Genomic DNA, 15098 nt, shown 5'->3' on the forward strand with positions numbered 1-15098 from the left:
GCTAACATCTTGTGATGTAAATAAGATTCCGTCAGTTACTTTTCTTATGCATTTAATCGTTGCTACATTTGTTTCCGGCGCATTTGATTTCAATGATACCGGTATTGCCTCAGAAAACTAAGTATAACACCCGGCCGTGGCGAGTATTGGTACTTTTTGCCCATCCTGACCCCACACCGCTTACTCATGCGCAAAATCCAATCAATTTTGGGTCATAATTATGAGCAAAATGTGACATGCGATTAGTGAAGACCAACCCGAAAACTCTTGTAATGTTTCGGGCTACAGTTTAAAGTTACAATTTTCATTTATTGTTCGTGGAATTCAAGGATAGGGCATATGCAAGGCAATGAAATGAAACACCAAAGCGTTGTGTAAGCCACTCACTCACTGCGGGCGTGATCAAGATGCGAGATAGCTACGCATCAGAGCACAAGAGAGATGTTAAATCGAACTTGCACTAGAAAGTATTTGCCGTAAGTTGATATCGTTGAAAATCTCAAAACTGCTTGCCCTGGGGTGCCACATTTTTTATTACCTAACTTCCTGATAGTGGGAACGGCAATTGTCCTCAATATCTCCTACGCGTATCTCGTCATAAGCTCCCGCAGGACTTACAGGTGTATCCGAATGAGCATTTTTTTGAGGTAGTGACAATTAACTAACCTGCCCGATTTCGGGTTCCACTTTAAAATATTACGACACATCATTGGGAGGAAATCCCTTTGCCGGGTTCCAACGAGCGTAGTTTTCCTATGCTGACCAGCACCTTGACCACTTGGTTCGTCTTCGTGTTTGATCCGGAAAGATGGTCGTCCCGCTCTGGGAATGGAGTAACCTTTAGAATTACCGACAAACAAATTTCGCTTATATCTGAGTTCCGTGAGCGGGACGCATCCTTTGCTAACAAGAAAAACCGGATTAATTTTTTTTCTTCCAGTGTGTCACAAACTCACTTCTGCTTACTTTTTATTCTCAATTATTATTATTTTTTCAAATGGAATTCGCAACAGAAATGTTTTCCTCTTATCTGCCAAATATGGCAGTCCGTCCTCTAGCCCATATTTCCACTTAAGTTTCGGTGGTAAAATATGTGCTGGGTTAAGCTTGGCTGGTCACGCTAATTTTGAATTATCTATCAGACCCGAGAGGCTGTGAAGGTTTCATAGAACGGATAAATAGTCTTTTAAAATCATAATCTCTATTTCTCCAGCGTCAGTCATTTGTATCCTCATTTGAGTGATGTGGCTTAAATGAGTAATTGTATCATGTATTTATTTCGCATTTAAATTAATTACCATGTTTATTCGGAATTACATAAAAGTTTTCGTGTAGTTTTAAGTATGTATTGTAACTCTTTGCTTGACTTAAATCATCTATGGTGGCATCGGGTGAATTATCCTAACCTTTTTATGCTGGCTTTATGTACAAAATGAATCAAGTGTACATTGCTCGCTCATAACTATATTTAGCTTACAAGTGTTTTCATTATTTCAATATATTTTTTGAATTAATTTCAATGTTCAAATCAAACACACCCACGTCAATACGTTTTTTTCATATTGTTTCTTCTCTTAAATAAACATGACTCTTTAAGTCTTGTCGAACTATTTCAGTTACATGTTCTTTCACGCATAAATTACAGCTATCCAGATTGTAATGCGTACGAAACCTCATTTGCATTCTGTCTACATAACTTGCATTAATGCAATCGACTAATTATATCTTATCGTCTTTCTGTGGATTGCCTTTTACGCTCTATATTTCTTTAGACAATTAAACTTAACAGCGGCATTGTGCCACCCAAATCGCTGTACTCATAATCCACCATCGTTTTTAGTTGTTCGGGATCATAACTCTAAGAGTAAGTGGTTGTTCACTTCGCACTAAATGGCCAAATTAAGTAACCGTACTATTTCACTCTTCAAGGGTGTTTCATTTAACGTTTAAAGTTATTGGTTAGATCGAATGTAGAAGAATGCATAAGGCAAACCGATTGACGTCTGATATAGTTTTCACTTTTCTAGAGTGAATTAGCAGCAGGTAAGATTAATGGTGGTGAGCTAGGGTAGGTGAAGAGGAAATATAACGTCGGTATCAGCCCTCTGTTCTAATCGAAACGTTGCCAGGATCCATCAGCTTCGTTTATCGTACAGATTTACGGAGAGCCCTCTTTGCATGCGGTATCTCACAGCTCTGAATCACGTGGATGTAGGAATGTGTTAACTTAATCTGGGGCTGCCGTGACATGAACGCCAGGCCTTAAGCATGGGGCTCGAGTACACTGGTCACCATTTTTCAGATCGCGATTGATTCTGATTCATAGGGTATTCTCGTGGCTTGCGTTGCTAATATTTTTTCATCGTCCATTTATCGAAAAGTTGCCCCATTGCCATTTTCGGGAGAAGTCGAGGAAGATATTTGGCACAAAATCTCTGACCGTCCTTGAAGTAAACAAGGTTAACCAGGAAGGATTCGCTGCGGGAGTAGATGACCCAGCTTTTGATGCCGCACGTGAATATGCACGTAGCTTTTGAATACCTTTATGACTTGGAATGAAAGGATGGTCTCTTATTAGTGGAGAATATTATCTAAGTTCAATTTAATTCTGGTTGAATATAAGTGTTAACTATAAGATTAAGTTGTTTTACTTTGCGTTAATGCATATGCCTTGAAAATATGATATCTCATTAGTTCCGCGTTATATTTTTTCATTTTGCACAGGTGAGATTGTTGAGCATGAAATAATCTTCAGTCATGATGTGTACGAATGGTGTTTTCATGAATAACTTACTAGATTGGCGATTTTTTCTCTCTTTCATCTAGGTATTCTATAGATTTTAAGATAGTTTCCGACTGTTGAAACGAGCTTTTGCTTCTGAGTATTGGACGAACTTCCTCTTTCTATAACCTAAAATATTTTTTCTCTATTCATACATAACTTCTACCAGCCTTCATGCTTTCGGAAAAGATAACTCACTTCCTTATTCTTGAATATTTTACGAAAATTACTTTGATATCTCTTGGGCATATCTTTTTAGCAGCTGTGTGGCAGTGCAGTTGTGAACTTGATGGTAACCCAATGGAAAACCGGAAAAATTAACAAAATAAAACACTATTTCTCATTTGATTCAATCTATGACAGTAAAATTAAAATCTATACATAAATATCACAGAATGATAGTTCCTATCCTGCGCGTTTTCATGGAGAGATTAGGTGAATGATTTCAGAAATATACCACTTCAGCGTGCGGTTATTTATTTGCCATTATTTTCGCCATGGGCCGTGTAAGAAGAATAATAATTAGTAATTGTGTGAGAAATTATAGACAACTAAATTACAAGGCCATAATTTTAGATTATCACGGCTAAGAGCGAAAAATAGTTATTTGTCTTAGGAAAGGCTTAACTTAATCTTACGGTTTTTCTGCTATCTTAAACACGGAAGTGGTGTCCCTTTTAGTTTCAACGTTTTCAACTCCGGAAAAAGTTCTCTTTTCTAATTAATGGTCATTACGAACTCTTGGTGTGTCTTCAATAAAATGTTTATATTGATTTTGAATGAAAGTTGCTTTATTTCTGAAACACATAACCACATCATAAAAATAAATATTCCTTCCACTCTTTTGAACGCACAAATGCAGACAAATACTACTTCTAGGGCAATCTCTATTTACAATCATTAAGGCATACATAACCCAAATGTGGTACCGTGAACATCCAAGGCGTGTGATGTGAGCAAGTAAAAAAGCGCTCTGCATGAATGGATCGGATACATTTAGTGGATTATCGCCTTCCCGATGGCGGGAGTGGCGAAGGCCACTGGGGTCGCGAACGCTTTCGCTATGGGGGTGGAATAAGCCACCGGGGTGGCAAGGGTTTTCACGATCGGTGCCTGATGGTGGAAGGTGGTCAGCGTCGGAGCGACGACCGGCAGTGGCGCAGCGACTTTGGCGACAACGGGGGCAGCGATGGCCGAAACCTTGGTGATAACAGGGGCGGCGACGGCGGCCTTGACGACAGATGCGGCGTTGCGGTGCACGACGGCGTTGAACCCGTTGATGGAATCGGCGGTGTAGTCGACGGTGCGGCGCACTCCGTCCGGTTCGACCAGGGTGTACTGGCCCTGGACCAAGTCCCCGCTACGGCTCTCGGTCTGCGCCTTGTCGTCGCCTGTCACCACATCGTGGATCTCGTATGAGAAGGTGTACTGCGGGTTGGGGTCGAAGTTAGTGTCGACGGCGACTGCTTTGGCGACGGCGGGGGTAGTGGCGATGATCGGTTGCCCGACGACGGCGGCTTTGGCCACGGGCGCGAAGGTGAGAGGGGAGAAACGGGCAACCGCGGGGGACACCGCTATGGAGGGGGGCTCGTGCAATCCGTGGACGGCAGCCACCATGGCAGCGAAGACGGCGGCAAACTGTGAATGGAAGAGGGATTCTGGTTGAAAATTCTTATCTGCGTGCATATCTACTCCTCTGGGTTAAAACATAGGTGATTGCCACCAGGGCATCAGCCTAGCACTGATGCTTTCGTAGAATTCAGACCGAAAAAAGCATTCTTTTTGGAAGCTAGCGATTGGTCGAATACTGAGAAACATGCATCTAAGCTTAATTGGGAGCATAGTATGTTGAGAGCAATTTTATTTCAAATTTCCCTCGAAATAGGCTTTTATTAGCTTTTGCAGTGATGTTTTATTACGGTATTTCTCGGAATGGACCACCTTTTTGTTTTTGGCGATGTTGAAAACTTTGGTAGCTGGTTCTGCTTCCAAATTCAAGTTTTTTCTATCGTTAAATCCCGCATCTTAAATCGTATCAACGTATCAGTATGAAAAACCAGACGCAATGCAATGCTTCCGAGGGAATAAAATTAGGATCTCGAGATCGGAATGATGCGGTGGCCAACGTACAGGCTTCCCACTCAGAAGACCCGGGTTCGAATCTTGAAGACGGCGGGTATCTTTCAGTGGTATCCCAATCCCTACTTGAGGTTCTTTGTGGAGAGCTCCTTGAGTGAGTACGCCGTCCGTCAGAAGGGAAGGTAAACTGTGGACACCCTGGCGCCTTTCGTTAAGTGTAGGCTAATATCGACGCCGGGTTCCTCTCCACCCTTCATTCTTTCCTGTCCGTCCCTAATGACGCAAATGATCCTAGCTGTCGGTCGCCTCCCCTAAAAGTACTACTGCTACTACCGAGAGAAAAATTAAAACATTTTTTACAAAACTCTATAACCCGGCGCGAATTTTAGGAAAACGGAAAGCCTTGTCACGATAAGTTAAACCGTCCTTCCTCTGCGGTGTATTAATTTTCCGTAATCCTCTCCGACAGCCAAAGGCGAAAATGCAGCTTCGCTTTGAAGTTCCTTAGCGCCCCTTCTGTGACGCAGTGATGTTCAGAAAAATGGAATGTTTTCATCTGCACCCAAGAAGTCATCACCCAATTGCTGTTGGCTTAAAAGAGCCTAATTCTTTCTGCAGAATATAATATTATCTGATATGTCAAAAACTGGTCTGCCAATGTTGACGTACCACGAAAGCCATCGCGCCGATGAGCTAGTTGACGGTTATGCGGCGATGGCCTGAGGGCTGTCACTTTTATAGACGGCGTAGACTAGGGCGGCATGACCATTCATTGTGTAATGGATTGTGTGAGTGGCGTATCATGTTCAATGAGCGCCCCCAAATATTTGACCGCGCATTGAAAGATGAGTAAGTAGTGCGCGCTTGGTTGCACTGTATTCGTTCTTGGTGTTTTCGTTATGTCGTTATTAGGTCGAACTCGATATGTGTGTCATACGTTTTATGCATCAATTATTCTATTTGTCCCATTTGTATCTCCATGCTGATCGTCTGAAATTTCACTAAGGATTGTGCTAGGTAGCCTCATCCACGTTCATTGATCACTTTAACCTCATAAATATGGTCTAGTAATTCGCAGAGAAGTTATTTTTAATTGTCGAAAAAGTTTATTTGAATTTTTTAAAATTTATTGTTCTTCATTTCCTTGTATTTTAAATAAACTCGGTGGGTTGGACCAATTAATAGTGTAAATCATCCATGTATTGGTTAGAGCTTATTGTTGTTAATTAGGGCTTATTAATGAAACCATTAGTTAAATTCCAAAGGAACTGCGGGAGATGCCGCAACAGTAACTTTTAACGGAGTCATCAATCCGGTATTTCGTCACAACATCTTGTTCCCTTAAAGCCCCCAAAATTTCAGAGTTTACGAGGACGCCTCAATAGCTTAACTGGCGAAAGCACTCGACCGGATATTGAGGGATCAGGGTTCGAATCCCGGTTAAGGGGAATGATTTTTAAACTCTGAAATTGTTGCATTGAAACCATTAGTTACTTAAGAAATCGGCTGCAATGTATTTTCTTGTCATAAATTCTTTTGTGGAACGGATTTATCAGATGAAAAATCTCAGCAATCAGCCCGAAGGTTGATTTGATAGGTAACTGTTAAACTCAATCAAATACTAACTCGTTTTGGAATAAGGACATTTAAAATATTTCGAATTATTAAAATGTAGCAAACTGATAAAATACGGAAGGCATTTGACGCCAGTCGTATTAAAATTATGTAGATGGTTGGTCAAGCAGCATGAACTTTTTTGATATTTAAAATTTATTTATTTAAAATTTACTATTCATTCTTATACCATTTTTGTCAATTTTTGATAAAATAATTTGCCATGAATGTAGAGCAACCATCTTGTGACTCACACTATAAATTTAAAATCTTTGAATCAGGATTTAATTTTTTCATGAAATTGGCAGCCCTTGTAAAGCGGCCATTTTGGCTTCTGATATTTTTCTGTTCTCTGGTGGGATTATTAGGTGAAACCTACCCTTTTGGTGGTATAAGCGGTGTCCGTGACCTAGTTGTGAACTCATCATAATAGTGTTCCTCTTAATAGGGCCCTTCCTTGAACCATTCTTCTTCCGCTTAGCTTGGTTGTCGCCTCGATGCTACTCAGAAAGGTGGATATGTGCTGACTAAGACCACTTTTATTTTTAAAGAATACCTCAGAAATACTCGGATACCTTTATTTAATGTCAAAATTCCGTTGCAGTGTATTTAGAAGGATCCGAGATAAAAAGACAAATTATTTCTATCGAAAAACTGAATTTTTTGTTGCCTTTTACCTCACCCCGTCGTAACACAGCATTTGTAATTTTCTTGATATTGTTCTCCTATTCATAAAAATAATGTTAGTTTCATTTCGGGAATATGGGTTTATTGTCATGATTAATCTTTTGAAGAATTGACGATTTCAATAATACTATGTCTTAATCTAAGGTCATGCTTGACCGTTAATCCAGTTTCATTGGGGAATAAAAATATCTGTAATTTATTCATTTTTTCACAAGTCTTACAGAAGTGTTTCTTATTGACTCGTCACTAGTTGTCTTACCTTTTTTAACTTAATTTAAAATAATTCTTACTTATTCTGCTATCAGTTGCGTATACAGACGTACATTCTGCTGCGAAGGTGTTCATGTTATCGAAAATTGCCGTGTAAAACACGAAATTTCTCTAGGGAAAAACTTCAAAATTTTTGTTTCTTGCGACCAAAGCCGATTAAGTTTTTTATTTAACGTAATAAGGACGATCTTAGAAAAAACACTTCATTTGAAGAACTACTGCAATTGATTGTAATTAGGACTTGCAGAAATCCACATCTTCATGTCAACAGCTACACCCGCTTCTACTACATTTAATCATCTACGTTACATTTACATTGCATAACTGAAGGTGTTTTGGTTTTATTTAATTTATTTTCTGGTAAAATCTAGTAATTGTAATAGTTATTTTCAAGCTTTGTTTTCGCGCATTATTCACACTGTACGCAATAAATATTCAGTGCTTGGAAATTCTTATTCCTTTAGTACATTCGTCAGTGAATCCGGAGATATACAGGATAAGATATGATAGAGTATGATAGAGTTAATAGCGGCAACTTATTCATATTTTATTGTTATATGCACCCGGAGATAAAGGTTCAGTGTTGACAGAGGTTTGCATGCAACATTATATTGATTCAAAAGTGTGTGCATAACTAGTCGCATGCAGGCACGCGAGAGTTTCACACCACAGTTGGGTATTTCATTACCGGTCTTGGTGCATACCACTATTCCAGGGCACAAGATTCAATTTCAACTTTCACATGCAATTTTTCAGATCACGCCCACGTGCCATTTTTGGTGCCATTAGTAAGTTCCTTGTCTTTGTTATGCGAATCGAAATACCGTGGAGTGCAGTGGAGGCAAAATTTTAAATTTCGTGGCGGACAAGTTCTTTAAATTTTTATGATTGAAAATCCATTAATACGAAAGAATTCATCTCTACTGGAACACTAGTGGCTGTTTATATGATGGTCTCGAAAAACAATTAAAAACTTTAATAAACAAATTAAATATTCCCCGTTTCCATCAAGGCCACAAAAAGAAAGCAAAGAGTTGAGTGAAGGGTAAATACTCTAATGCCCGCAACATTTCACGAAAACGTACTCTAAAATTTCTTTGTATCGCATTCTCAGTGGGTATTCCACGAGTACTTACGCATACCGGCGCTAGGCGGAAAAAGTATTCTCCTTTTTTCATTCTAAGTAGTCTTGTTATTATCCAAGTAGTAATGTTGGTATTATCTCATTCAGCATTAGTTAATGTCCTTGTTACTGGCAGTTTCTCTGTATGTGTAGAAAATTACGAGGTCCGTCCGGAAAGTATCCATTCAAAACAGCCTACCTAGAACAATGAGGCTTTACTCTTCTTCGAAGTACTCCCCTTGGACCTCACACACTAATCCCAGCGTCTCTTTTACTTTTCAAATAAATTGGTGCAGTCCTTTTTCGGAGTTGCCATTAGCTGCCTCGTCGCATTCTCCTTTATTTTGTCAACCGACTGTAGGAAAGACTGGGCTTTTGTTTCAGGGTCATAGCTGATAGTTAAATGGCAGATTGGAACTATTGCCTGAATTGGAAGGATGCCCCTTTAGTAATGATGTTGAAAGTGTATTATTACCCCCATCGTACTATGGTAGGCGAGAGATTAAGTGTAGAATAGAAAGATTTAAGATATCTTTTTTTTCACGCGGCATAAGGGATCAGAATAACACTGTCCGACCGCGGAAGGGCGGGTCAAAATTAGTCGGGTGTGTTTTCACCCCCTGCCAAACACCCTGGCGGTGGCTTGCAGGGTATATATAGATTTAAAAAAATAAAATGATTTCTCCCAATTAACCCCACTCCTAGCCCACCATACCGAGGACTTCGTCATTTGTTTTCCATTCGGTCCATTTCACCTTCTCCATCCCCACATTTCAAAAGCCTCCAATCTACGTCTATCTTCATGCTTCAGGGACCATGTCTCCATAAACACAGTAATCAACCCGAATGTCGGTTTGGTAGGTGATTATAGAGTTCACCCAGTACTAAGCCCGACGGCGTGTGAAATTCACATATCAGGGTAGATGGGCCAGTACCTTTCCATGTGCCGGCTCTGGTTTCCCAGGAAGTTAAGGTACCCGAAAAATCACATAGCTTGAGTAGAGCTACGGGTGCCCAGAGAGGCTTTCCCGAGAATCGAACCCGGGCCCTCCGGTCAGTAGTCCAACGATCTACTCCTGTACTACCGCGACCCATATTTGTGTATGTATGTATGGTTGTGTATATATACCTGTATATATATATATATATATATATATACTATATATTCATATATATACATACATACATATATAATAACAAAAAGTGAGGACATTTTCTATGTTGTCTGCCAGGTGTTGAATCACTCACGCTAGCTGCGGCTTACAGGGTACCATGAAGGTAGGTAGAAAATATGGGTGCATGCGTATTCGTGGAAAAGTTCTTCGCTTAATTGTTTACTTTCATATTCAAAGGAATGACGCTCTATAAGAGGTAACGTTTAAACTTCCAGTAAATAAAGTAATGAAGCTTTGATTTATACTTTTTTTGATTGAAAAAATGTTTTGTGTGATATACGTAAGTATTACATAAAGAAGTTTCGCGTAGTAACAAATTATGGCTAACCAGAAATGTAGCCTTCGAACAACTAATGATTTGGAAGTTTACAAACATTGAGCGTCTCTTGTTGTGCGATTCATATTTCTTTGCGTGTGAAAGGGTTTTACCTTGCATAAAACGGCCTTCAATATGTAAAAAAAATAAAAATGTGCATACATTGTGTATAAGCTTGGGTTCAATTCTTTACTTTCCAATTGTTATCCGGATGGACAATAATGCCCCCTTTGTCCTAGAATGAAGATGTAAAGTTAGGTATTACTGTTCCCATTTAAGTTATTGATTATACTGGAGAGGGGTAATCAAAGTAAGGATCGATTAATTTTATGAGCAAGAGTTGTCTTGAATTTGATGGGATGTTATGTCTCGGCTGAATGCTCTTATCCGTTCTTTCTTTTTGAAATTTTGTATCACGCAGCTAGATATTTGTTTTTTACCCTTAGTAAATCCATTTCAGGTTACATTTGAAATGTTCATATTAAATGAAAGCCAGGCAATAAGGAAGATGGTATATATTCAAACATGACTTTGACTTTAGGAACTGTTAAGTTGTTGCCATATCTCTCAATGGGTGACCTTTTTCCATCTTCTTATACTCTTGACTTAGGATATTAATTATTTTCATGCAATTCTAAAGTGGGTGCGAGTAAGAATCGTGCAAAATCTACTTTTCTCTGGATTCATTCCTTTAAAGGTATCCGATTTTAATCGTATTGATGCTCCTTTTCCGTGCAACTAATGTATTTACGAGCGAGAAATCAGTCTATTTTTGTAAAAGTATGTAATCTTACAACCATAATTATGTTTTTTCATTACATAAACTTTAAGGAATCAAGCCGTTTCCTGGCGATAGCAAATTTATAATTAGGAGATAGTTAGAGTACATTTTGATTTATTTTGACGGAAAACCGTAGGTAAAAAAATACAAGTCCATTTGTACGTTTATGTGTTGCTTTTTATAACTGTTTTGAGTATTTCTTTCCCCAATGAACGGAGTATCCGGTCGTATGTAAAGATTAGCTGGACACCCTGGCTTGCAGGGTAATTTGTGATAATAATGATAGCTAAGGAAGTTTATCTTGTGATCAGTAAGGTTTTTCGCAAAAATATGTGAGCCTGAATTATTTGATAACAGTTTATTGAGCAAATTTTCTGATGACTGTCATGGTGCTTTTAACTACACAAACATAAATACATAGGTAGATTGAAAAAGCTAGAAGCAGCATGACGCTACAGATACATGAGAAAGGGGAGTAAGGGTGGATGGATGTTATTTCTTAGTGATGTAAATTAACCGTGGTAACCGTGTGCGGCGTAGGCAAGGGGAGCGGCGTAAGCCTTGGCGACAACGGGAGCGGCGACGGCGGCCTTGACGACAGCACCTTCCTTGTGCACGACGGCGTTGAATCCGTTGACGGGGTCGGCGGTGTACTCGACGATACGGCGGGTGCCGTCGGCCTCAACGAGGTTGTAGCTTCCGTGGACGACGTCTCCGTCGCGGGTCTCAGACTGTCCCTTGGAGTCTCCGGTCAGGGCATCCTGGATGTCATAGGAGTAGCTGTAGTGAGGGTTGGGGTCGTAGTCGGTGTCGACGGCGACCTTGGCGATGGCGGGGGCGGCGACGACGGCCTTAGCGACGGGTGCGCCATAGGCGAAGGGGCGGGCGAATCCATGACCGTAGGTCGGGGCCACGACGGCAGGGGCGCCGAGGAGTCCGGCGTTGGCGACGGCCACAAGGGCGGCGAGAGCGAAAAACTGTAATGGACCAGACGTAGTTGTTAAATTAAGGGTCACTAGACAGATTTCAATCCCTCCCAATATTAGGGATGATTTGACGATAAGGCTGAATGGAATTTTACTGTTGATGATCGTAGCTTACGGGAGTAATATAATAATTTATAAGTTAAAACTTATTAATTGGAAAAATTTGGAAAGAAGAAATGGTTGAAGGAACATCGCAAGCCAAGGTTTAATGTTCACCTTTTCCAACCTCAGCCAATATAATGTTCTTCACGCGTCGTATTTATTGGCGTGAAGTTATCACTTGGTAAATGAAGGAGTCGTCCTCCATTTTAATTAAAAATATTATTAATTACGCATTTATTAGACGATTTAAGTACCCAAGAATAAAAGGAATCAATTGCCAAAAACTCGAATGTTTTTCACTCAAATGTGGCTATATTTATGAAAAAATAATGATGGAACCTTAAATGTTATGCTTCATCCGTCGGTAATAATATTAACTGCGATTTCATCCCTCACCCCTATGGCGAATGCTTGCACTTTTGATTTTCTGAAACTTGATGATGGATAGTTTAAAATAGTAATACAATTTTAGTAATCGTAATTCAGGACCTTTTTTCAACCCAAAACTAAGAACCGGAACAGTTATTAGTATTATTGGGTATCATACTGAATCTGCACCTGTTGATGGATTTTGTACCGTTCTGAAGACGCTGGTATAATCGGCCGTCGGAGCAGCTGAACACCGGTTAAGACTTCTCTCGCAATTTCTACACCTTTCAGTCATGATATGTAATCTATGCCCTAGGGGCAGTAATAAAAACGAATCCTTGATTAGACTTTGTGGAATGCCGCGAGGGCTTCGTGTTATTTTCTGAATGTCCTGCTTTCGTCTTCACTCATTAAATGTTTAGCCTTAAGACATGCAAAAGATACCCTTTCAACGTCAAGTATCAGTTCGATGCTATTATAATTATCACCCAAAGCCCTGTGTGAAATTGTCCAAATCAGATAAAAGAGATTCTGTTTAGTGAAGATTATAACATTAAGCGTTTCTTAATTCCTGTGATTTGAAATGTTTTATGCTTGCTCTTATCACACCTATTTTATCTCTATAATTTTTCCAATTCACACCCATTAATAGTTGGCTTTTATTTTTTATCTTAGTAAATCACATGCTTGAACTTTGTGCTTACGTTTTGGTGGAAGTTTAGCCGCATAATATTTTTGTAAAGTTTGAATGGCATTACGAAAAGTAGTGGGCTACAGTGGTGGAATCAAGAATGAATTTTTCTAAGTAGAGGTTTGAAAGAAATATTAAAATTGAATCCATTTTTCCTTTCTTTCTGTAAAATATATCGATGTGGTAATCCTATCACTGCTTTTGGTCTCTATCATGCAATTGGTCTATTTGGACTTCATATAACACGAACATTTACGCTTGTGGTGCTACAGGCATTGAGAATGATCTAAGCAGGTTAGCTGTTAAGTAAAAGAGAAGGCATTTTGACTTGGTTTGACAAATATCAGTATATTGAATCTTATCGGTCTTGTCAAACTGCTCACATACATGCCTGCCCTGTTACGCTTTATCGGCAATAGGCACCTAATGTTATTACTACTACTTCTACATTGCCCTATTTTGTGCAACTTCACTTCTTGACGTTACGAAACTCGATCACCCATGGCAAAAATGTGGTGCCTCAAACTATGAGAAGGGCCGAAGCAGGTCGGTAGCCATTTATCTCGACTCATGGTTAAACTCGCGCGCCATTCGAATTGCACAACACGTGGGCTATTTTGCTTACGGTGAATTCCACCGATGTATTGCGCTCCTTTCGTTTGGAATTCGATCAAATTCCCTGGCTACAGATTGAACTCACCTTGAGAACCATAGTGCTCGCGAAGTGATCCCGTAAAGGTCTCTGTCTTAATGCACCCATTGATTTCGTATTTATAGTCGCACGTACACCAACGCCCCCGCACCCCACTCCTCCCTTCCTCACCCATGATACATTTCCTCCTTATAATACTGATGTTATGGGCGTCGTTCTCCACACGCGTCTCTCCAGCAACCCACTCTCACTTGCATTTACCTTTCTCCGCGAAATCTTACCGACCACGCCTATTTTATCCTTCAGCGCTGAAAACTAATAGCCAACTTAGGGCTGTTCATTTGGATTTCGTTCACAAGTCCCCAAACGTAGTTCCGATTTCCTGTGGTACATCGCTCGAGCAAGTTCAGATTTTTTTTTCTGGGGGCCAGTTAAGGTTTGCTGCATTTCATATTATTTTTGATCTCTTTGGCCCATTTTATGTTTTAGTTCCAATATTAATGGTTATTTAAAAGAATCTATGTCGGAATTTCACTTATTAATTAATAGAGAAACCGTCAACAGAAATACGGCTAGGGTAATTTTGTCATATTTTATTGTGAAAAGAATACTTAATTTTGCTTGAGTTTTCAATTATTGTGGCCAGCAAGCCCCAGTAATAAGCACGCGGGTAAGTTCGCAGGCATCTCTTTATATCAACATTAAACCACGTATCTTAAGTCAAAAATTCACGTAGCAGGATAACGGAATCAAATTCTTGCCATTTGTTGTTTCTCAGGAAGGTCCAGATTATAATATAATCGCATGAATTTAGTTAGAGCTGTCCAGAAGCATCAACCTATTATGCTCCCTGATTATCACCTGCAGTCTAAGATATGCAATTGTCAACCAAGCCATCGTGAAGATACTCCATTGTGGAGATTGAATAAAGGTGGTGATCTCATTTAGTCGATATCAGTCTATGCTTTCAAGTGAGGGGCGGTACTAAAATGAATAAAGTTCAAATTGTCATTTGCATTATAAAAATTGGAAATTATTACAGGGATCGAGCCTACGATTTTCTACTAACGATAATATTTTCATTAGGATGCACCCGTGAATTTCAGGAATCGTGGCGAAATGTTATTTTTAGTGAAGTAGGTGTCCATCAGTACTTAATGAAGTGGTGTGGATCATGTAAATCTTATGTAGTATCTAATTTTGATTTTTTCTTCCTTCATTGCACCGCGAAAATAGCAATGGTGACAAAATGTCGTTTATCATCGCTCAAAGTGATCCCGATCGATTAATACCGCTCGTAAGATGCCATTTCTTTGCCACCAAGTAATTATATGCGCTATTATCACATGTATGAGTCAAAGAGCCATTCCGATAGACTTCGTTGTGTGAGCAGTTCATGAGCATTGTTAAGTACTTTTATGCAATGCGTTGTTGTGACACGATTTAATGACTTCTCCACTTAAAGGCTGAT

At 39.6% G+C, this 15098-nt stretch overlaps 1 protein-coding gene across 1 annotated transcript; it reads right to left on the bottom strand.

The window, feature by feature from the left end:
- Positions 1 to 3778: 3778 nt before the first annotated feature.
- On the bottom strand, positions 3779 to 13687 carry LOC139688153 (cuticle protein 21-like). The gene is made up of 4 exons (XM_071585616.1): positions 13676 to 13687; positions 11649 to 11804; positions 11345 to 11417; positions 3779 to 4476 (listed from the first exon to the last, which is right to left on the bottom strand). Exons 1-4 carry the CDS (start codon positions 13685 to 13687, stop codon positions 3779 to 3781), a joined length of 939 nt encoding a protein of 312 aa, XP_071441717.1.
- Between the last annotated feature and the right edge of the window lie 1411 nt (positions 13688 to 15098).

The sequence above is a fragment of the Hetaerina americana genome, unplaced genomic scaffold, assembly GCF_022747635.1.
Source record: "Hetaerina americana unplaced genomic scaffold, ioHetAmer1.1.p SCAF_1, whole genome shotgun sequence".
Taxonomy (NCBI): domain Eukaryota; kingdom Metazoa; phylum Arthropoda; class Insecta; order Odonata; family Calopterygidae; genus Hetaerina; species Hetaerina americana.

What these genes read in the sequence shown, in the direction of transcription:
- LOC139688153 (XM_071585616.1), bottom strand. An exon ending in CCGCCCCCGCCATCGCCAAG is followed by an intron (nt 11,418 to 11,648) that starts GTCGCCGTCGAC and finishes GCTGTCGTCAAG; the next exon opens with GCCGCCGTCGCCGCTCCCGT. An exon ending in CGCCGCACACGGTTACCACG is followed by an intron (nt 4,477 to 11,344) that starts GTTAATTTACAT and finishes TTTAACCCAGAG; the next exon opens with GAGTAGATATGCACGCAGAT.